General features: G+C 38.4%; 1 protein-coding gene across 1 annotated transcript; it reads right to left on the bottom strand.

Annotated features, from left to right (window-relative positions):
• Positions 1-18,594: 18,594 nt before the first annotated feature.
• LOC145996827 (uncharacterized) lies at positions 18,595-19,530 on the bottom strand. The gene has a single exon (XM_083133359.1). It carries the CDS (start codon positions 19,528-19,530, stop codon positions 18,595-18,597), a length of 936 nt encoding a protein of 311 aa, XP_082989485.1.
• Positions 19,531-24,452: the final 4,922 nt, after the last annotated feature.

Genomic DNA, 24,452 nt, shown 5'->3' with positions numbered 1-24,452 from the left:
ATAAATTCGCATTTCAATTTCAGTAGCAGCTACTGCCATCTATGATTCATAAGGAATTCATACTATTCCACAGATTTTCTACAGATATGAAGTTCCGTGCCCTACCAAAAATACGTATGTTTAGCCCCCTCCGACAAAAATGCTCGATCCGCGCTTGCATTTGGCGCAGTAAGGTCAACTTAAAGGGGCCTGAGGGGCCAACGGTATCGAATCCCGGCCTGGACATCACATTCGCGATTAGTCAAAAGTGGAAGAAAAGCGAAGTGAAATAAACCCAAATCAATTAAAGTGGGCTGTGGGGCTCGAGCCCACGCATTAGTTCGCCTGTTACTATGTTTTATTTTTTAAATAAAGTTCCCGCGTTTCATCATTATACGTATATTTAAAGAATTCTCACAACATAAATACTGACTAGGTGTTATCGAAAAATTTCAAAATAATTTTTTGTCCAATCCTATAGAATTTACACTATCCGTCGTCACATCGCTATTAGGTTGATTGATCGATTGATTTGGTGTTTTAAGTCCACTTTATGCACAGTAAGGCTAATCGGGACTGGACCTACAGTTTAAAGTGGGATCCACATTGATATTAGCAATGTAAGGGATGTTAAAGGATTATAGCCAGGATGAGGCCTACAGGCATTAAAAGCTCTCAGAACGGGGAAGCACAAAAGGTGCGAAACATACAACACAGGCACTAAAATTGATTAAAAGCGACAAATTGTACGTCACTTTCCCGCATTAGGAGCTCAGAACACATTTACCTTTCAACAGTCACCATAAAATTAATTTATTCGTCTTAGAAATGGCGGCCTAAATTTTCTTTAATCTCAAAAGTCTGCTGTCGCAGCTGGTAAATTAATAAGGGGATATTAATATTAAGACATATACCTAGATTAACCTTATGATGATTTATAATAGGCAAAATATCGCACTTTCACCTTAACATTTACTTTTATTAGCCCTCAACATTGAGAAGAAAGAATAATTACAATTTAATAGGCTTATACTTTTCCTGGTCAAGGAACAAGAAAAGGCATTTTAAGGCAAATCCACAGTCCAGTTATTTCCAAACACTGCAGTAATGGGAAAAAAAAGTACATTTCAAAGCAAAAGAGCTTGAAGAATATTAATTACAGAATCGGCAACACTCCGATTGTCATGTAATTACGCACATTTGAAAATACACTACGAGTTACCAAATGTTTATTGATTTCTTATGAACTTTGTAACCCATGCAATAATTTTCAATTTTGTAGCGGGAGTACAGAGGTTCAAAGGTGCGTACTTTATAATAGACAGACTGACGAGGAGCAAAAACCAACCTGTTTCGTTAAACTTCTATTTGCAAGCAAGCATGGGCAGCCAACTCTTCTCTAACCCCAGACATAATCTCCGCAAGTTAAAGGTAGTTTGCGATTGACGTGATACATGCAATAAACATTCAACCTACCGCTTTTTGCAGCACAGTAAGTCGTGTAGTAAGCAGTTATGAATCAAGAGAACATTTTACGTACATTCTACCTCACTGAAATATCAATCCGGCGTAGATTTTAAAAGTTAGAAATCGTTAGCTAACCTTATCAAAGTCACTTCTTGCCCTTGCACATTTTTTTTGCTTCTACTTTGTCATGTTGGGCAAATCGATCACTTTGTATCTATTATTCTTACGTCACATGTGTAGCTATAGTACGTCGCACACGTTCATTATTGACCGATACAAAGATACATTTTTAAACTTTCCAACGAAACACAGCCGATACGATTTATGAATTCACAATGTCGGTTGCATCAATGTACCAGTTTACTGTCATCGCGAATTAGACAAGACACTTCATGACACAGTATTCGCATTAAGCTCGCGAAATAACTCACGCGTTTAAATATTTTATGCTGTTTAAACAATCACAACGTTAAATGCAATAGTATCACAAGGTACCTTTATAAGGTAGGCCATTCCCGAGGTTCCGAGATTTTCTCCCATGATTCTGTGCGCGCTATGACGTCATTAAGAGGACAGAATGGAACTTACTTCGTTATCGTATACGGAAGCTTGAGATAAATGGGTCGATTATTTACTTATACACACTTTTTCTTGAATGCCGGTAGAATGAGAACAAATCAACCTGTTTGTGCTCTTGCCACGTGCAATAATAATAGAAGAAAATCGCCTGGAATAAAGTGATCATCGCTTCCCAAAAAGTTGCTGTAGCAGGATTGATTCAATTTGTTCCTTCAAATTTCGGACTTACTCAGTGGTGCAACCACAGGGGAGGGCAGAGGCATTGTCCCCCAACCTTCGACGGAAGTCAATTCTAGGAGGGGCAAACATTGATGGCCAAAGGCACCTGCAGGGGGCACAGAGGAGAAATTGCCCCCTTCTATTTCAAATTTTATACAAATAAAAATACATTTCGTAAAATTTTCTTGCTCGCTTTGCTTGCAGTGCCAGCTTTTTTCAGTCTCGTCAAGTTCAGAGACGTATCTAGGGGGCGTCGGGAGTCGGCCATGGGCGCCAAATAATCTAAATTAAAAAAAAAAGTTGTAAAAGAGAGAATGCCTTGGCGCCATGTGATATTATTTCTTCCTTATTAAATCAATATTGTTTTAAATTGCAAAAATTGGATCAAGAAATTTTCTTTCTCGCTTCGTTCGCAATATAATCGTTTTTTGTAATGTGATGTATTTAAATAATATGTTTTGTATATATGTAATGAAAAAAACTTTGAATACGTACATAATTTAGTGTTAGCATCTTGCATATGTATTTTCTTATTTTATGTCGCTCCATGTTGCATATGTGTAAAACATATGAAAGTGATACATGTTATATGTACAAAAAAATATCTTCGGCATGCATATATCATTCATTTTCTGCCATTCAAAAATACAGTTTGTGTGCTTGTTTTCAATTATTAGCTAATGTAAAATTTCTGGTGTTGAAAAAATATTTCAAATCGTTTGTTCCAAATAAATGCTTTAGCACAGACATCTACCTCCCTTTTGCGTAATTTATGAGGATAAAAACGTCTTTGATACTACTACTACACTACCAGTTGTAATAATAATGCCATTATTAATGTTATTTTTATCACTATTATTATTATTGGTACGTTTATCCTGGTACTTTCTCCCTCCAGATAAAACTTCGTGGTTGCGCCTCTGGCCTTATCTTCCACACTCGCCTTCCGTATCATCACGTATGCAACTTTCAAAAACCTTTACACAATCGGAACTCAGTTTCTAAGTATTGCTTCATTGAATATTGAATGCAAGATAAGATTTATTAGCTTTGAAGTTGAAACATCGTCCGCGAAAATAATACTTTGAACATCTCGTAGGTAGCGAACACTAATTAACAATTGCACTGTTACTTTACTTTATGTGCGTTTGTTGAGAAATTGTGCTGAAAATATAATGTACGACTTACAGGACAGGCGTTTCTCCCCTGCACATCCTTTCAATCTTCTCGTCAATCAATGAGTAGAGCTGTCATGTAAATAATGACCAAAGAAGCTATTCAATCAGGCCCGTAGCCAGGAATTCTTTGTGGGGGGGGGGGGGGGGCGAAGTCAATCCTAGAGGATTGTGTCGCATTGGCACATATTATGGTAGGGTACACAGAGGCACTTGCCCCTCTCCCCCAAAAGCTATAAGTAACAGAAAAGGGATAGTATCTTGAAACTGCAACGAAAAAAAAAAAACTTCGAGCAACATCAAATAGCAATATTTCGATAATGACCTTTCCAGGCTGCCAAAGAATATAAAGTTTAACATAAATAGGCTAGTAGGGACTATACCTACTATATATTGTAATTGATTGATTTGGTGTTTTAAGTCCACTTTATGCACACTAAGGCTACTTGGAACTGGACCTACAGTTTAAAGTGGGATCCGAACCATTATGTGCCTTCACCCTACTTGATATTTACAGGTCGATAATGTTAATTGATGACTAACAACAGCTTTGGGCCTCTCTGCAGAACTGATTAAGGGAGCCCTTTAAAAATCATGCTTCATAATGATTCCCTCTAGTTTCCAGTACGCAAGATTTTTTACGCACAAAGGAATCTATCGAGAATCCAACAACACCATTGTGTTGTGTTGTACAAGCAAAATCGGATTAATTACATAATAATGGTTAGGATCTGCACTTTGATGAATTGTGGAAAAAATTGTAATACTTTTTTTGACCTTGCTAAAACATTAAAACATGGGTCCCTTAGTCCACCACGGACTCTATTTCCTACAAAGGGGAGACTCTTGTATCACTACAGACAATGTTTGCCTACTGGTTACGTTAACCATTTTGCAAAATATTGTGTGAATTGTATTATATTATAGTTGAAATACATGTTTCGACACCTGACAAAAAATAGGAATCCCTTGATTGACCAATGACTTCTTGGATTACAATGTCATCATTAATATTTGATATTAAGTTTCATAGAAAGAAATTGTTTTAATAGGGCGAAAATAATATTACGGGGGCTCCCAGGGCCGACTCCCGCCGCCCCATATAGCTATGGCTCTGAACTTGGACTATAAGAATAGGAGAAATTGTGAGCGAAGCGAGCAAGATAATTTTACGAAATGTATTTTTATTTGTATAAAATTTTAAATCGAAGGGTGCAATTGCCCCTCTGTGCCCCTTGCAAGTACCCTTGGCCGTCTGGAAGAAAAATGCAAGGAACACGTCCTCCCCGATGGCGCAGTGGTAGCGTCATCGCCTTGAAATCAAGGGGTCCCGGGTTCGATACCCGGTGGAGGCACAAAGTGGTTCGGATCCCACTTTAAACTGTGGGTCCAGTCCCAATTAGCCTTACTGTTCATAAAGTAGACTTAAGAAACCAACTCAAACCAAACCTACCTGTATTATTAGTAAAATACATTTTGTGTGTGTGTTGGATATGGTATGAGATTTAATTAGGAAAAGCGATGGATAATGTAATATTTATACAAAGTAAATTAATGTACAGGTTAAGTCAAAATGATGGAGCCGATTTCAGACATTTATTCTGTGAAATATAATAAACAAATGTTATTGTGAGACATGTGCTAAGAAAGGTAAACTGTCAAAGTTTTTTTCAAACAAATCACAAGTGTTCTATATGAGCACCTCGCGTAACACGGTACACATCAAGCCGATAGTCTATCTCCTGCCAAACCTTGTGTAGCATGGTGCAGTCAATATCAGCAATGGCTGCTGTGATGTGGGCAAACAGGTCATCCAATGTTGTTGGAAGTGGTGGTACGTAAAGATGAGCCTTGACAAAACCCCACATGAAGAAATCATATGGGTTAAGTCGGGGGAACGAGGTGGCCAATGAAGGAGAGGTCGATCCTCCGGAGATGCACGGCCTATATCCAACGTTGTTCCAATGCCCCATTGAGACAGTCCCGAATGCTGTCATGGTAATGCGCGGGGGCACCTTCAATTGGAGAATGAAATCTCCGCTATCCTCTGCAAGCTGTGGAAGGAGCCATAGTTGCAGCATATCAAGGAAAACAAGTCCTGTCACAGTACGTTCATGGAAGAAAACGGGCCCATAAATCTTTTCATGGGAAATGGCACAAAAGGCATTCACTTTGGGAGAATCGCGTTCGTATTCCACAAATTCATGGGGGTTAGCAGTTCCCCAAATCCTCACGTTGTGTCTATTCACTTTCCTTGAAAGGTGAAAAGTTGCTTCATCACTAAATTTACCTCTCAGAGAACCCATCCGTTTCCATTAATGCAAGAAAATCAGCACAGAAGGACGTGCTCAAAGCATAATCAGTGTCTTTTAAGGCTTGAACTAGTTGCAAGCAGTAGGGTTTCATTTGTAAATGTTTCCGCAGAACCCGCCAGACAGTTTTCTGTGGAAGTTGAAGTTCTCTCGCTGCCCGGTAGGTGGACTTCTGTGGACTACGCACGAAACATGTGCGCACTCGTTCCACTGTCTCTTCCCCAGTCGATGGACGGCCAGTCGATTTTCGTTTACAGATGCAGCCCGAATCTCTGAAATGTTCATACCCCTTACGAATGGCCTTCCCCGTAGGTGGTTCTCTCCGATATTTGGTACGGAAATGCTATTACACACTAATCACAGACTTGTTCACATGATAATCAAGCACATAGAAAGATCTCTGAAATGTTCTCCAGTCAACACCATTTTCCTGCTCGCTGCTGACTCCTAGCGGTAGAAAGTGTAAACACTGCATGGAAACTAAACTTTGAAAGTTAACCTGTCGAAGCTCATGTCTCACAATAACATATGTTTATTAGATTTCACAGAATAAATTTCTGTAATCGGGTCCATCATTTGGACTTACCCTGTATTATGTTCTTACAACAAATGTAACTATTACAGAATAGGAAGCCAGTGACGAAATTAGCCGTAAGTTTTTTTTAATTTCTCGCAGTAGTAAATATTGTTACAAATAAAATCCAAAAATTTAGATCCTCAACTCAGGTGGATAAGAGATCAAATTATAATTCTCAGCTTGCATTTACCTCCCATTATAAGAAGTATCATTCGACCGAAAAGCAATCTCTGACTGTTGGCTGATACATGCGACGTGCCTAAAATACAGAAAAACGTAACAGCATAATCGTTCCATTATTTTTGTTTTGTATTTGTATTGCTTTTGTTTTATTTCAAGTATAATTTTCCCTTTGGCTAATCGCAAAGATGAAAATGAATGGTGAGTAGATGAAATGGATGATCACAAATCCATGTGGATCACAAACAGTACAGAGTACTACACAGATTGTTGGCCCACATGCCAGAACCTAGTAAGCCCGCAAGAATTAAGTTCCTAGGATATATTACCTGGAAGAAATATTGCTATTTCAATGTTTCCCGAAAATACACCCTTTATACAATAGCCATCATCTAATTCATTCACCGGCTCGGTAGCCGAGGGCGTTAAGTGATCGACTTTCGATTTCGCCTCCGAAGTTCCCGGTTCAAATCCCAGCATGGGCATAGGTGTTCTCTGCGAGTCAGGCATGTATCCAGGAATTCCTTTCGTGGGGGACTAAACACCATATTTTTAAGGGGTATAGATAGAACCTCACAATTGTATGTTTAATGCCAATGGTGGCAATTGGGTTCAAAACGGGAGTGGGGGGTGCAAGAAAAGTTTACTTTCTCTTCCCTTGGTATACAAGGGTTAGCATAAAGAGGTCATAGTGTGAAGGCAAAAAAATGGGGAGCAACTATCCCCAAAATCGTCGCCACTGTTCAAGGCTGCCAAATTATTCAGAACGTGAAATAGGAACATTTTTTACCACTCAACTCCTCTGTTTCCATGCATTAACATTGTGTGCCGGAACCATCTCAGTATGTGTGTTTGTCCATTTCTTATCATCAGACATCAAAACATCCATGACGTCTTCGAGTGTTTTTACGAAGCTGTTACACACGCACGGGATGGACAATCCACTCGACAACGCGAGACTCAAACTGTGGGCTGCGAACTGGACGCAGAAATTTCTCGAATATTTCTCTCCGATTCGAGCCTGAACACCACTACTGTGTCTTGTCCTCCCATGTTTACAGTTCTTATAAAAGCCGAAACTCACCAAATTATTCATATTGAGGCCTAAGCACTCGCAAGTGTTCACATTGTCTGTCACAACTTCCGCAGTCTTGTCGTATATTGGCACAAGACAAAGTAAGTCTCCTCGAATACAGTTCGAAACAATTAATTCACAATGAAAACCCTTCCGATCCCAACACATCTAGTGTTTCTTCTCCCAATATGATTAAATGCTTATTCATTTATCTCCAGTGACGTGCCCAAGGGAGGGTTGGTGAGGTCATAACCCAATTTGACCAAATATTCCTTACAAAAATGAACGTCAAAGAGAGGAAAAGATGGAGAAATGAGTTTGGTTTGAGTTGGTGTTTTAAGTCCACTTTATGCACAGTAAGGCTAATCGGGACTGGACCTACAGTTTAAAGTGGGATCCGAACCACTTGTGCCTCCACTGGGTATCGAACCCGGGACCCCTTGATTACAAGGCGATGACGCTACCACTGCGCCATGGGGGAGGCCCTATGGAGAAATGAGGACTGACCACCAAAAATAGTATGCATAACCCTCCTCTTCTAAAATCCTGGGAAAAACTAACTCATGACTCAAAACTTTGATTTTCAGTTGATCTGTGCGGCTTATTTCTTTTTTAATTAACCGCTCCAATACCTGTTACTGCTTAAATATTCACTTTAGATAGAGACCTTCGATCTCTTCGGCCCTCGACCCGAACTAGCACTACACTGAGGCTCCGGAAAATCCGCTGTCGTTAATGTCTTCTGCTTTGGACATGAACTGGAACTAGTAGTAGACTTCGTTACTTAATGGTATTTAGTCCTTTTCATTTTCGAATCACTAGATCTTATAAAGCCACCAATAGACTGTATGAACTATCACACTTACCTTTGAATACTCATTAACCGATTCTGTTGTACAGATCAACCTGTAAATTAAAGCCGCGTATTTTAACCTCATTATAATCTAGAACGTTCCACAGATAAAACGATTCGTTAATGTTGCCAGTAGTTCGACTCCTTCTCTTATTCAAGAACGTTCCCTCTCGCGCTTTCCAGAGATTAAAAAATTACAATGAATCGTCCTACGTGTGGCGCTACGTTTGCAGCTTCCAAATGCTGACAAGTCTTTGCATAGTGTTGCGACAACACCGAAAGCGTAAGAAAAGTTTTAATGCAATATTATCAACAACAGGCTTATAGAACATTCTCCGTGTTGCCTTGGTAAGTATCTCTCTCCTTATATATTATCGGCACACTATTTAAGAAAACAAAAACCTAATTTTGCCGGATCCTGTGGCTGAGTGGTTAGCACATCGCGCTGCGACGCCAAGGGTCCCGGGTTCGAATCCCGCTCAGCCATGGTTGATGTGAATGTCCATTTATCATTTTCATCATTTCATCACTCATTCCCATCTTCGTAAATTAGCTAAGAGGAACAAAACGCGAAGTAAAATAAAATAAATCAAATACAAAAAAAAACTAATTTTGTGTAGTGTAAACTGAAAAAATTAAGAGGGGCTCCAGCCCCTGATCCCACCTTGGGTGCGCGCTATTAACAATAACAGGGTTATAGAACATTCTTTGTCTCGGCTCGAAAATTATTTATCTCAAATTATCATCACATTATTTAAGAAGCCATGAACCTAATTTTATGTAGCGTAATTTCCTGAATGGGGTGCTGGAGCCCCCTGATTCCCACCTTGCATACGTGCTTGACTCGATAATTATTTCTCTCCTTAAATTATCATCACGTTATTTTATTTCACACCGCAAGAAACCAAAAACCTCATTTTAACTATTGTAAACCGCAAACTTTCGGGGGGTTCGAGCCCCCTAAGCTCCCCCTTGGATACGTGCCTGCTGCGAGTGTCCCTTCAGCAATTTAAACTAATCATCACTCATCCTGTTCGTCGCGATTAGCCAAAAGTGGAAGAAGACACTAAATAACAAAAACAAATGTATCCTCATCGTGGCGATCAACTGGAGAATCTGAAAAGTAGCGTAAAAATATTAAAGGGAAATTCCAGGATATTCAGTAAAAAGTCATATCAGAATATGCCCGGACAAATGCAATATGTTAGCTGGAAAGAAAAGCTGGCAGTGGACTACAGCCTACAGGGACAATATATCACGCATATAATGTATGAAAAATAAACTATGCATTGTTTCGGAATAAGTGTATTCTTCTATCGCGTAACAGCTTTGGTGTATAATATCAAAAGATGCATGAAAACACAGCCTTTCATGGGCCATCTGCTACATTCTACGCATAGCTTTCTTCCGCTCGTGTCCGCTTGGTGACGTCACAAGCTTTAGCCAATAACGTGCAAGTCGCGGAGTGGCCCCCTCTGATAGTATCACACGAAAACGTCGAACACACAACTTTCAATCAAGCACCACGCAGGGAACAGCAAGCTACCGGAAACTAGTCGTAGGTGTCGCTAGTTGAACTAGCAAAGCAAGGAACATCAGAAGTTGAATTTCTAGAGGTGAGCCGCGTATTACACTGCACCTTTAGGTGACGTCACGGCGTAAAGGCCCCTTTTGTTCTGTAGAATTGTTTTGTAGCTCTATTTGTTCAATACAAAAGTATCCTGCGTTAACTTACGCTGTATTATCCTTGTAAGATCTTAATAAGAAGCTGATTATGTACAACTAATTACGTTTCGTTGAATCTTTTTCAATCTACATCATACGAAACTTCCACTACGTAATGCGTCCACCAGAGTCACACCTACGGAATCAATCTTTATGGTACGTTAAGATTTATCTGGATTTAAACGAGGTCTAATTTTAAAGCATCTAGTGACGTAATATGGTCACGATACTTTTTTTCGCAGAGTACTACAACAGTAAGTGATTGAAACCAAATAATGCTATAAACATGTAATTTCCTGTCTGAAGGAAGAACGTGCATAAACACACGCAAACACACACAAAATATATACTTAATTAATTCTACAATTTGTTCCACATTTTTAAAACATTGTCACTTAATTCATGCAGCGTTGAGGGTAGGGTAAGCACAGAGGGATTTCACTTATCGCACAAGACTCAAACAACCCCCCTTCCCCCTCCCCCTGTGACGAACCCTGAGAGGTGAGAACTCCCAATCAGAATGTCAATGCCTGGTGGGTAGGTATACTAAGTTAATGTGAACCATTTAGATGACATCTCAATTACAAAACACTGAAATCACACCTAATTCTCACACGTGACCCCACCCATCTCATCGGTAACGCTGGTAGCCGTGTTAAAGAATTACAACCATTAAGCTTAAACAAACTAAAGAATCTTGACCAAAATTACCCTAAAAGTTTATGTTCACCATTATTGACCTCAAGAAGTTTAAAACCGCAGCAGAAATGAACTTATGCTTTATACTAAATTCCGCTGTCACATGTCCACCCTGTATATTAAAATGAGCCCATCTCCGTTGACTTATTGACGCACCCGAAAGATGAACTTAATTTAAATTCTTTCCCGATAACGAATATGCTAAGGTAAAAGTAAGTAACAATTTATTGAGTTATTATTCATGCACGAGTGACCAGTAAGAAGTGAACCCCCCACCTGTAAGAGATCACTGACATTAGTATGCACATGGTTATCTTACATGAATTGAAATCTGTAAATTAATAATATTCACACTAGAGAGTTGATTTATGAGCATTTATTAACTAAAACAATTGCAGAAATAAGATCTGCTGGATTTTATTTTGAATTACGACGAACACATAACACAACATTTTGTGCAAGCAACATTTTGCACCTTACCAACATGCCAGACAATGGCGTATTAATACGTGAATATCAACTGATGTGACCGTGGTCTTTTTCCTTAAAATCGATCACACCATGCTCATTGACACCGTCAATTATTACGTGTGAAATAATTTGAAAAATTATCATTTAGATCATTTTGACGTTGCTGACGAATACAATTTTATACCATTTCAACGTATGAAAACCAACAACGAAATTTGTCTATGTAAGTTTTAGCAGCCAAAATTATTGACAGCTAACAGACGTAAACATACGTTACAAAATCTCTCATTCGATATGAGGTAAATTTTGACAAATATCACAGAAAATAATGAATGAATTGAGCACAATAAATTAAAATTATATACAATAATTAATATTTACACAGTCTTAGGCAGCGAGAGATTTCCTCGTCAAGATGGCTACCCTTAGCATGTGCTTCGCGCGCAAATTAACGACGTTTTAAGTTCCGTATTATGGCCATAATATACGCACACGAAAGCTAGCTTAAATCACGTATAATGCCGATGAGTTTCATGTATTCCAAGTTGGATTTGAGTTTATCCGTAAGCACTTAGATAGAAAAGGATTCCTACTTACAATGCATCCGGGTCCTTCAATTTGTGAATATTGAGCGAAAATAAAATTCACATATCCGCTCACACCTTCACTTGCGCTCACAAATTTCTCGTGAAACAGGTAATCTTATCCTTTGTGGGTCATAGGCATCCTTCAATTTGGATGGATCGCCTATAAATGGACCGATGTCCCTTGATATCTGCAGCATCAAAACAGCTCACTACTGCGTCTACCATATTTTCTCCCCGAACTCCTGAATCGCTCTTCCGCGACCCGTTCCTCACGTTCAGATTCCAACCTGCGATTTCCGGCAACAAGTCCAATTCCCAGTGCAGAACTGCTTTCATATCCAACGTATATCCGAGAATGATTAAAACACATGGTTTAATCTTTGTTTTTCACAAACTCGCCAAATCACATTAAAGAAAGAAGCATTTTCTTGCTGGATCCCGTTCGGAAATCAAGATCAGTTATTACCAATGAACCGTTCAAAAGATCTGTTACTCGTATCGCGCTGCACAATGTTGCCAACAGATATAAATATTTTGCTCTGTGAGTCCTCAAGAATATAAGCATGCGCGCAGCAACAGCCGTGGTTAATTTTCAATAATCATTATCAATAATATAGAGAAAAAACATGAATACAGTTGAATATAATATGACTCGTATAACGATACCCGTTATAATTGGCGCCCAACAAGAGGCTGAACCCAATTAACACACAATTTCTTATTCCTTACAACATCCAACATGAAGGTACACTCAAACACAAATTTACACACCATAACAAGATTAGTATTACACTACATTTACAATATTAGCAATCATCACTCAATATCAAAATATTTACATATATATCAACTTTTGATTATAGAATCTTTACAATATGTGCGAAGTTCAAATCGCACTGGTCACTCAACATTAGTGCACCTCAACTGGTGCTGATTTGCAAATTAAATCTCACGATGGCACGCAGTCCCTACAAAAAGTATGGCCCACTAGTTTAAACAGACCACCTCTGGCAAACGCTAATTTGAACCATCCAATCACAATAACCACCACATCAACTGCTTTGACATCAAAGAAACCTTCAACAAAAAAAAATATATTAACTTTGTACAAGCTTGACGATAGACTTGACATCCTACTCGATGCCCACACCTTTGTGCAAATCTAATTGCGTTTCTCACCAAGCCCCAAAATTTATTTTCAACTTACGCCCCTTACGATCAGTGAAGTGAACTCTACCTTGAACTCAGCACGATCTCTCCTATCAGATCACCTCCATTCCTAACTTGACCCAAGTCTGTGCACAAAAGCAAACCACCGACTTGAACTACCGTATGAAAATGATCTAGAGGGGAGGAACAATAGGAATTAACTTCATGTTCAAACCCGCCGCGAAATTGTACCAACTTGGCAACATTGCCCGCCGCAGGCACTATCTCACTTGGCAACAAGAATATCCTACCCTTACCCTCTAATCTTCATTTCCCTTCAAATCCCTGACCAAGGAATCTCCTTGCTCCCAGGTACTTTTCAGGTTCATCAATATTTCCTGAACCCCTGTAAAATTCCCGTCTTGCATGTACTCTACCCAATACTTCAATTTGTCCAAGGAACATTTCCATAATTTACAATTTTCTATTGATTGATTATCATATCTTTCCCCTGTAACACAATCAATCAATGCCAGTGTGGAATTACCACTATTTTTGATGCAAAGATAGGGCCCAACAAAGAGTTCACAATATTTCTTTATTACCTTATCTCTCACACCGCCAGAATTTTGATTTTTAATGAAAACCAAATTTCCTACTTTAACCTTTGGATGAGTTGCCTCGTTTACATTAAGCTTTTTTAACCTTTCTTGCCTTTTATTGAAACTGGTTAGATTTGCCATGACCAATTTGCCCTCCCAAGTGATATTATCACCTTCGTTCACAAGCGGAATGTCAGTCAATCTTCTTGGCATGTTTAAACGAAGGCAAAAATAACGTTAAAGTTTTAATTTTACACAAGATAAGTGTTTAAAGAGTTTCTATAATATTTGAGAGCTTGATCTGCCAAATAGTCAGGAAAATGTTTTTTCACAGATATGTATCCATGTTCGGACAAACTCAGCAACCTTAACTGAATACGTGCAAGAATAATTATCTGATAGACAGAAGCAACAACAAACAGCTGATGACATCAGCCCCGTAAGTACGCGGCGAATAAATTCTGTCACCTAATGTTTCATCATTATTATCGTTAGTTACGTATTTACACCACAAATAAACCACGAAACTAGTCATGAGCGAATCAAAAGTAAGTTTCCGTAGGACTCATAACTTCACGTTGCTATCCCAAATTTTAGATAAAGTATGTTCGTATCTATTGAATATTGACTATAACAGTTAACCTTTATTATAACCCTGTAATCGTTATTGAGAGACACATTCTATTACAGAAGCTCCAAGACGGACTCGTGTCAGGATCAAACCATCATTATGCGGCAAACGTCCTCTCGACATTCTTCCGTTCTCACATAACCTATGCGTGGAGACATCTTTAAGAGGATGAACAAATACGACAACTAGTGTCCCTGATGTTCCCCTACGTTCCTTCAGAACGCCCGAATTCTCAATTTTTGCTTCAATAGGTTCGTACTAAAATTTCACGACGATACTACGTAGTATGCACATTTAGCAACATATTTGAAATGAAGCTACCCACGTCATGGAAACGAAATCGAATCTAAGGCTTATAGAGAAGTCACTTGCTTCTAAATGATGGTGAAATACCATAACTCTACATAAGCTTCTATCCTCAGAATTCCTGCACTTAATTGTCCTTAAGATTCCTAATCCTGAGTATTAGTTTGACACAAGATCCCCAATGAAATTACGTATCAAAACCAAATTAATATTTAAAAAAAAAATATTTATACTCAAAATTTCTTTCTAAGCACCCCAAAGATACATAAATTATAATATTTGCTCATTTAAAATATATTACGTGCAATATTTACATTTGTACAAAGCAAACTTACTACAACTAATCAAAGAGTGATGATAGCTCCGATGACCTCACTAGGTTTCATCTTTGAGCAATCATACTCTCCCAATCGCATTTCATGAGATTTTCTTCTGACATGAGTACGATGCCAAACCAGTCGTACTCTGTACAAAAGAGACAATGCCCAAAGAAGACAAATACTAGAAGTTTCCCCCCAAACTTTTGTTCTGATATGTTTCCGAGGACACTTCTTTGTTTTTCTTTTCTTAATATGGCTAGGATGTAAGGGCACTCTCCCTCCCACAACTGTTCGACTGACTCCAGAAGTTTTCTTGACCTGAGTTTCCCCTGGTGATTTCATTTTAACTCTGATGCGCCTCCTGGACCTGACTGAATAACCAGTTCTTAATCTCATCGAAGAAACGACAAATATCATACTGGCCTTTCTTTTGCCCATGGGAACATGCCTTGGACCACACCAACTGCAACTTCTGAGTTCGACTACATAATTCCCCACAACAGTCTGCGGTGAATAATCAGATATTGGTTTGACTACAATGAGTACCGAATGATCTTGATCTAAGGACATTTCAGGTAAATAATTACCAGTTTCAGACAATACAGAGTTATTCTGAGCAGATTTTGTATCAGTGGGTGTGTGACGAAGATTCAATTTGCTTTCTGAACACCCTGTATCACTTTGCACCGTGCGAACAAGCTTACCCCACGAAGACGAACCCAGAGAACAACATTCTTCGGAACAAATACCTGATGGAGAAACTTGCAAGTTCGGTTTTGGGATAGAAATAACATCCCTGTGGAAGCCGACAGAGAAAGGCTCATCCCTGTTACCTGACGCCCCAAGAGCACCCTCCTTGCCTACAATATGTTTTCCATCATTTCCCTCATAATGTTTTTGTACTAACGCTACGTTCTGGTTAAGTTCGCTGGCACACTGTGCACCCCTTTCTGACCAGGAAGTCCGAGTGCCAGTGCAGTAGTCATATTTGACCAAACGTGAAATACACAAGCAATCTGTAACCGTAAGAGAAGTAACAGCATCATTCGAATGTTCACAAGTTTCATGAACACCCTGTACTTCCGAATTCAACCTACGTGCCAATTCATCACACTTCCTATCTAACCCTTCAGCTCTACTCATGCATTCTAATCTGTATTGAGAGACTGTCAAAGTGAGATCATGAAGACCCTCATTTGTTTTGACCACATCTTGTTGCAAGTCTAAGATACATTTGCTGGTATCACTGAGGTCTGACTGAAGTTTCCCCACCAACATACTAGTGTGAGCGGTAAGTTCAGACTTCAGCAATTTGTTACTGTCATCCAATTCTGACTTCAGCAATTGGTTACTGTTATTTAATTCTGACTTCAGCAATTGGTAACTGTCATTTAATTCTGACTTCAGCAATTGGTTACTGTCATTTAATTCTGACTTCAGCAATTGGTTACTGTCATTTAATTCTGACTTCAGCAATTGGTTACTGTCATTTAATTCTGACTTCAGCAACTCAATACTTGCTTTTGACGCTTGGAACCGTTGATCATTCCTTTCATCACTCTGCTTGATGAACGCGAGCAGCGATTCCAACGTCACAGGTTCGTTTTCAGTTCCCATTTTTTTTTTTTTTTTTTTTTGCCAAAAATTTAAAATAAAAATTTGCTTAATGCCTATAAAACTTTTAACACTGACGTCTCATAATCTTAATGTGACGAACCCTGAGAGGTGAGAACTCCCAATCAGAATGTCAATGCCTGGTGGGTAGGTATACTAAGTTAATGTGAACCATTTAGATGACATCTCAATTACAAAACACTGAAATCACACCTAATTCTCACACGTGACCCCACCCATCTCATCGGTAACGCTGGTAGCCGTGTTAAAGAATTACAACCATTAAGCTTAAACAAACTAAAGAATCTTGACCAAAATTACCCTAAAAGTTTATGTTCACCATTATTGACCTCAAGAAGTTTAAAACCGCAGCAGAAATGAACTTATGCTTTATACTAAATTCCGCTGTCACATGTCCACCCTGTATATTAAAATGAGCCCATCTCCGTTGACTTATTGACGCACCCGAAAGATGAACTTAATTTAAATTCTTTCCCGATAACGAATACGCTAAGGTAAAAGTAAGTAACAATTTATTGAGTTATTATTCATGCACGAGTGACCAGTAAGAAGTGAACCCCCCACCTGTAAGAGATCACTGACATTAGTATGCACATGGTTATCTTACATGAATTGAAATCTGTAAATTAATAATATTCACACTAGAGAGTTGATTTATGAGCATTTATTAACTAAAACAATTGCAGAAATAAGATCTGCTGGATTTTATTTTGAATTACGACGAACACATAACACAACATTTTGTGCAAGCAACATTTTGCACCTTACCAACATGCCAGACAATGGCGTATTAATACGTGAATATCAACTGATGTGACCGTGGTCTTTTTCCTTAAAATCGATCACACCATGCTCATTGACACCGTCAATTATTACGTGTGAAATAATTTGAAAAATTATCATTTAGATCATTTTGACGTTGCTGACGAATACAATTTTATACCATTTCAACGTATGAAAACCAACAACGAAATTTGTCTATGTAAGTTTTAGCAGCCAAAATTATTGACAGCTAACAGACGTAAACATACGTTACAAAATCTCTCATTCGATATGAGGTAAATTTTGACAAATATCACAGAAAATAATGAATGAATTGAGCACAATAAATTAAAATTATATACAATAATTAATATTTACACAGTCTTAGGCAGCGAGAGATTTCCTCGTCAAGATGGCTACCCTTAGCATGTGCTTCGCGCGCAAATTAACGACGTTTTAAGTTCCGTATTATGGCCATAATATACGCACACGAAAGCTAGCTTAAATCACGTATAATGCCGATGAGTTTCATGTATTCCAAGTTGGATTTGAGTTTATCCGTAAGCACTTAGATAGAAAAGGAGGGTCGGGTACCCTATTCTACACCCTCGAATTTTGAATTTTTTTTCTTTCATTATGAAGGTTATGTGATCCTATTTCTGAATAAAAAAACATTGGAGCGCGGAAAGAAGTATTTACGACTCTACAGCCGTTTGAAGTGGCGATTTTGTCGTTTGCAATAGTTCGGACGTATTTTTAACTATGTTCGCCGCGCTTTCTTTTTTCGATGAATTTAGGGGTGAATTGAGTGCTTATGGAACCTAACCTAACAGGCCTAACCTAACTATGTGTGAATGGTTTGTGGGGCTATCCGTGGATGGTTTTTGGGGCTACGAGTGAAAGGTTTCCGTGCGTTATCGCACATTTACCAAGGCATTAAAAATTAGCCGGTGTCACCTGCCCCGAACACTATTTCTCACTTTTGTCGCATTGACTCATGAAGAAACAAAAATTAGCCAAATTTAATGCTGAAAGTAAAGCTGAGAAGTTAACTTACCTCTTTTCCCCAAGGCCAGGCATTTCAGGTGGAAGTTGAAACTAAAAGTCGTTAAGTGCAGTCAGTCGTATGCAATAAGTCGTCTTTTTTGTCCTTTTCCACAGAATATTGCCCTACCCCGTCGTTCCATGATAAAAATAAGAAGTCGCAAATTATCCCAGCCCACAAGTCATTCAGAAAACGGCCTACAGTTGCCGAAAAGAAATGTGCACGATGTTCCACAAGATAACGTATTTACACACGCTGAGGATACCGTTCAACAATATGTTGAATGATATTCCTCATCGTGTCTCGTCGCTGTTTTCCATACCTGTCAAACCACATGAACTCATCCAGATATTCCTCCAAAAAGTGGGACCACATAACATTCCTTTTCCTCATATGCCTTTTCGCAACAGACCAATATCCCTCAATCCTGTTAGTGCAAACTCCTGTTACCGGATCAACGAAGTGCGCCTTATGTTTCACAGTCTTGTGAATGTAAGGGGAAACACCACCAAGACGTGAAATACATTTGTAAGACGCCCATTCATCTGACCAGATTTCCGTTCCTGGAAGAACATGCTTCTCGATCAACGGAACGAGGGTTTCGGATGTACGATCGTCAACAAGCAGAAGCAAGCCCCTTTCTGCGTTGCAATCGTACATGCCGAAAACCCACCGTTCCGGAACTACCCTTCCTCTGTTGTACTTCCTCCTGCAAAACACACTCTCATCCATCTGTACAACAGAGCCCACACCACCTAAGCTGTCGTCTGACTGAAGTATCTTCCAGGAACAAATATCTCGCAGATACCGGTAAAACTGAATAACGTTCTTCTTCCGCAAACCACAAATATCACATGCCAAACGAACACTACTCCCGCAACACCAAAGAAACATCAACGAGAATATGTCGCGCCAAGGCAACTTCATATTCTCGAAGAATGTTCCCGATGTCACGGAACGATCAAACCTACACTTTGGACAACGCCACCAAGCCAACTCAGAATCACCTGTGCCGTACCTTAATCTCATAAACACATTCCTACGATATCTTCTGGAACACCGTGCACATTTCCTCGAAGCAGCCAGCAGACCATCTCCCTGTAAGTCAATTACAATGTCCCGTATGTCTCGTCGAACAAAGTCCTCTATGTCCTTCATTCGTTGAACGTCTGTCAATCTCATATTTAGTCCTTTTCTCTTAATTCAATGTCACACTAATAAATTCCAATGTCTTTAGTCGCACAAAAGAATTGCCATGTCTCAACCGCCAATAAATTACATAAATAATATATTGAAATCACAAATTATCCCATTGCACAAGTCATTCATAAGAAGAAAAAAATGCAAATTATCCCATTGCAGAAGTCAAACATAAGAAGAAGAAGAAAATGTTCAGACCTGCGCCTGTGACATGAATCCAAGATTCGCCATGATCAAATCGCTGCAAAACCGTTTCGACGTTACATAAGGAATGTAAATATTGAAAAACGTAAGTTTTATAGCACGTAGATCTTAAAAAATTACTTTCCGCGCTATTTAGAAATATCGTATGTTATGAAGAACTAATTTTCGTAACGATAATATGTGAAATGTGCGAAAAATCGAGGGTGTAGAAAAGGGTACCCGAGCCGAAAAGGATTCCTACTTACAATGCATCCGGGTCCTTCAATTTGTGAATATTGAGCGAAAATAAAATTCACATATCCGCTCACACCTTCACTTGCGCTCACAAATTTCTCGTGAAACAGGTAATCTTATCCTTTGTGGGTCATAGGCATCCTTCAATTTGGATGGATCGCCTATAAATGGACCGATGTCCCTTGATATCTGCAGCATCAAAACAGCTCACTACTGCGTCTACCATATTTTCTCCCCGAACTCCTGAATCGCTCTTCCGCGACCCGTTCCTCACGTTCAGATTCCAACCTGCGATTTCCGGCAACAAGTCCAATTCCCAGTGCAGAACTGCTTTCATATCCAACGTATATCCGAGAATGATTAAAACCCATGGTTTAATCTTTGTTTTTCACAAACTCGCCAAATCACATTAAAGAAAGAAGCATTTTCTTGCTGGATCCCGTTCGGAAATCAAGATCAGTTATTACCAATGAACCGTTCAAAAGATCTGTTACTCGTATCGCGCTGCACAATGTTGCCAACAGATATAAATATTTTGCTCTGTGAGTCCTCAAGAATATAAGCATGCGCGCAGCAACAGCCGTGGTTAATTTTCAATAATCATTATCAATAATATAGAGAAAAAACATGAATACAGTTGAATATAATATGACTCGTATAACGATACCCGTTATACCCCCTAGAGCTGGCCCTAGGTTGAGCAACTCGGGATCCGTGTCAGGCTTTAATTAAATGTTTAATAATTGTTTATAACGAGCTTATAGGATTTGAATTTTAAATTAAAAGTTCTGTATGCACAGATAGGCTAACCGGGACTTGACCTGCAGTGAGATCCGGTCCACTGTTCAATGTGCCTCCTCCGAGTATCGAACTAAGAACTGATCGAGTCTATAGGAGATTAAGTAAGATCTTCAATTTTTTCAGGACTCATGAAATCATCTGAACAATTTTGTAGAATCTGGTTGAGATGTGCCATGGCTTGTGTATGTTTGTAATCGAAATAATAGCTAGGACATAACACTTTAACATACGAAAGTTTAATAGCTGTGTGGAGTGGTTGGCACAGCGCGCCAAGGGTTCCGAGTTCAAACCCCAGCAAGGCATTGTGTTTTCTGTGATCTAGTCGCGAGCAATAGCGCCCTTGGAAACACAGGGAACGGCTTTAATACATTATTTTACATTTTGTATATTACATTTTTTGCCATTTTATTCTCCCCATGAAACAACAGAGATAACAATAAACTGATAGCGGTGTATAGAAGTACATAATTTAGAACATACGTATATTAACTTGAAACCTAGATCTCTTAAACCGTTTTAATTATAGGCCAAGCACCCATCTTGAACCCAGTAAAGGTGTCAGAAAAACGTGAGTGAGGAGGCAGCCGTGGAGGGGGAGAGGGGGAAGGTACCCGGAAATATTTTCTAAGAGTTACATATAACTGCCATATAAGTGCATATTTGTGCTAAAGGAGCATTTTATCAACAGTTTTTCTTACTTGCTTGGGGGAGGGGTAAGAGGGATCGCCCCTCTGGCGTCGACACTGGGTCTGCCCTGGGTACTCCTCATACGTTCAATGTAAATGTAGAGAATAGGTAGTTCCAAGTGAACGCACTAAACTAACTCCTGGAAAAAAATACATCACACAAAAATGCTTTTAATTTACTTCAGTTGAAAAATAAAAAGTATTCAACCTTGACGTCGGTAGATGGTGGTAGCGAAAGTTATTTATTCATTTAATGTTTTTGAACACTTCAAAGATTTTCTGATAGCACTCGCTTCAATTTTAGGAGTATCTGATCCAAGCTCTTTACAAACATCATTATGTAAAGCTAACAGGTCATAGTTCGAAGATTCAGTACATTGTTTTTAAAGTGCAGTAATTGTTACTATGTTGCACTCCGTTACAACTACAATCTTAATGAAGAGGTTTTGTCTTCTGAATGATCTTAAACTGAATTTTTTTGCAAGGGCGTGTCTTTAAGCGCCCAACGTGGGTGATTTTTTAAAAAAAGGGCTTCAGTTCAGTGACACTTAATCAGTGTTTAATCAAACCACTTTTCTCCGGAGGGGAGGGAGAATCTAACTTCCCGGGGAGGGGGTATGTCATTGGCAACAAATTATGATGGATACCAATAAAAACAATACTAATATTTTTAATTTACCCCTTATCTCTAACACGTACTTAAATTATGTGTAAATTTCGAAGCACAAGCACGTTACTACTATTCCTCAACAAACTACTGACTAACCGTTACAATAGCTTCAAGAAGCTGAAATTTCTTACAACAATAGAAGCTCACATTACGCCATCCCTGCAGCTCTACACGTCTCCATTGTTGAGTTTCAATGAAATGAAAATTTATTTTTTCATTTAAAATCGTTCATTTTTTACTTTTAATTACGAAGAAAACTGAAACTATAAAGGAATAAATTCTATTAATGATTGTTATTTGTTACAGAAGGATTTAAATTACATAAGCAAATGGATGCAGAACGATAATTTGCAACTAAATTTGTAAAGTATACTAGAAAAACGCAATATGTAGTCTATAATTACAAGGTTAACAATGTATCAGTGCAGATGTATAGAAATGGAATTCGACAATAATGTAAGCTATTTTAAGAACTTTTATTTATCTTTTTGTAAATTTCTGACTTATGTATTGAATGTATATTATTATAAGCCCCTTCTAAGTAGTTAACCTTACCCTGTAAAATAGTTTTATGCATATATGTAAAATACACGGTGTTGTATAAAGGTGTAAATCTGTTCACAGAACTTAAAATAAATACATTTCACTTTCAACATTGCTTATTATTGCGAAAAACGGAGAAACAGTACGTTAATTAAAAGTGAATGAAAAAAGCAAAGTGAACATGGTTGCAAATTTCACAACTATCGTCCGAATGCTCTGTCAGGTTACTGAAATTTTCCGGGGGGGCACCCCCTCACTGCATATAATGGACATCTTTTCGAATTAGCCCTGACATCATATTGGTTCATGAGAAAGTTAAGCCACAATGTGGTTGGAAATAATTTGAATGACAATAAAAAAAGAAGAAAACGAGTCTTATTGTCTCGTGCAATAGTATACGTATATTGTATAGTAAATTAAATCGTATTATATTGAAAATGTAATATAATGCAATGTAATTCAGAAATTACATTTGGTTATTATAGTGTGAATATCCCACACTTCTGATGTGTTTATGTTTTACATTTCTGCTTATGCTTTCGACTTTTGAATGGCATAAAATAGGTCGGTATTGCTGCTACAACCATTTTTCGTCGTATTCTTCTCCTTAGAGAACCAAAACCCACAAGCCTAACCTAATCACCACAGATTATTATCACACCTCAAAAAGCTACCAGCCAATGGCAATGTCGGCACTCGCGCTTATTTCTGTCACATGAGAACTCGCGCGTTGTATTTTTTACAACACTCACTATTTTCAGTTATACAATTGTAATTCTTCAATAAAGTAGTTTTTTTTATTTTCTTAATATTTATTAATGTTTTTGCACTAATTCTATCAATCATGAATACTAGTAATCATTGAATAAAATAAAAATGTGAAACAAAATATACACTAAGAACTCTAAAAAAATTTTTCATGAACGCCTCAATTTCTTCAACAATATTCTTGGCCCAGGGAAGATTTTCACAATGTTCTTTCTCTTAGTTTTTGAGGATTTCGAAATATCATGTTATCTCCATTTTGTAGTATTGTCTTTTCCTGTGTAAAAATCTGTTTCCTCTGTACCTTCCTCTCTCTCATGATCTACATTATCTTCTGTCAAATCTGACTCTGTGTCACCGTAATGGTCACTGTATTCGATATTTTCATCACTTAGGTCACCATCACTTTCACCAAGGTCAAGGTTACTGACGCCCTCCTCTTCATTTAACACTTCCTGAAGTACCCGTAATAGGTCCTCCTCTTTTCTGATTCGTTTCGACATTGTATCTCAAGCAATTTAGTCTTGGGGATGGAATTGAAAAAAGAATACAAGAGTACTCACGCGTTGTAAAAAGTACAACAGAGACACATTCACTGCTTCATTCTTCTGTTGCAACTAAACGAGTGACTAACAAAACCACATATTTAGCAGTAAATATGCGGAAGGAACAACAAAAGAATACCTTGGTGGCATCCATTGTTGGTGACCACGCTTTTCATTTTACTATTAAAAATTATACATTGTTGTACTATTTACAACAGCGCGAGTGACGGAAGGTTAAAACAGTTGTAGCAGGAATCATATAAAATATAACCAAATTTGCAAAATTAAAACTTGTTATGTCTTTTCTGCATTAAGTTAGTTTCACCAAAGTTTACCAACCGTAAACAAAGCTCGAACTGGTCTTTCAATTTTCACGTTTAATTCCTCCGAGAAAGTGACATGTTGTCCACGATATGAGTGCTGTAGGTTGGGAAACACTATTATTAGGCAAGGCCG

Source organism: Lepisma saccharinum, chromosome 13, assembly GCF_977018435.1.
Source record: "Lepisma saccharinum chromosome 13, izLepSacc3.1, whole genome shotgun sequence".
Lineage (NCBI taxonomy): Eukaryota > Metazoa > Arthropoda > Insecta > Zygentoma > Lepismatidae > Lepisma > Lepisma saccharinum.
The sequence above is the reverse complement of the archived record's forward strand: the minus strand, read 5'-3'. Positions and strand labels throughout refer to the sequence as shown.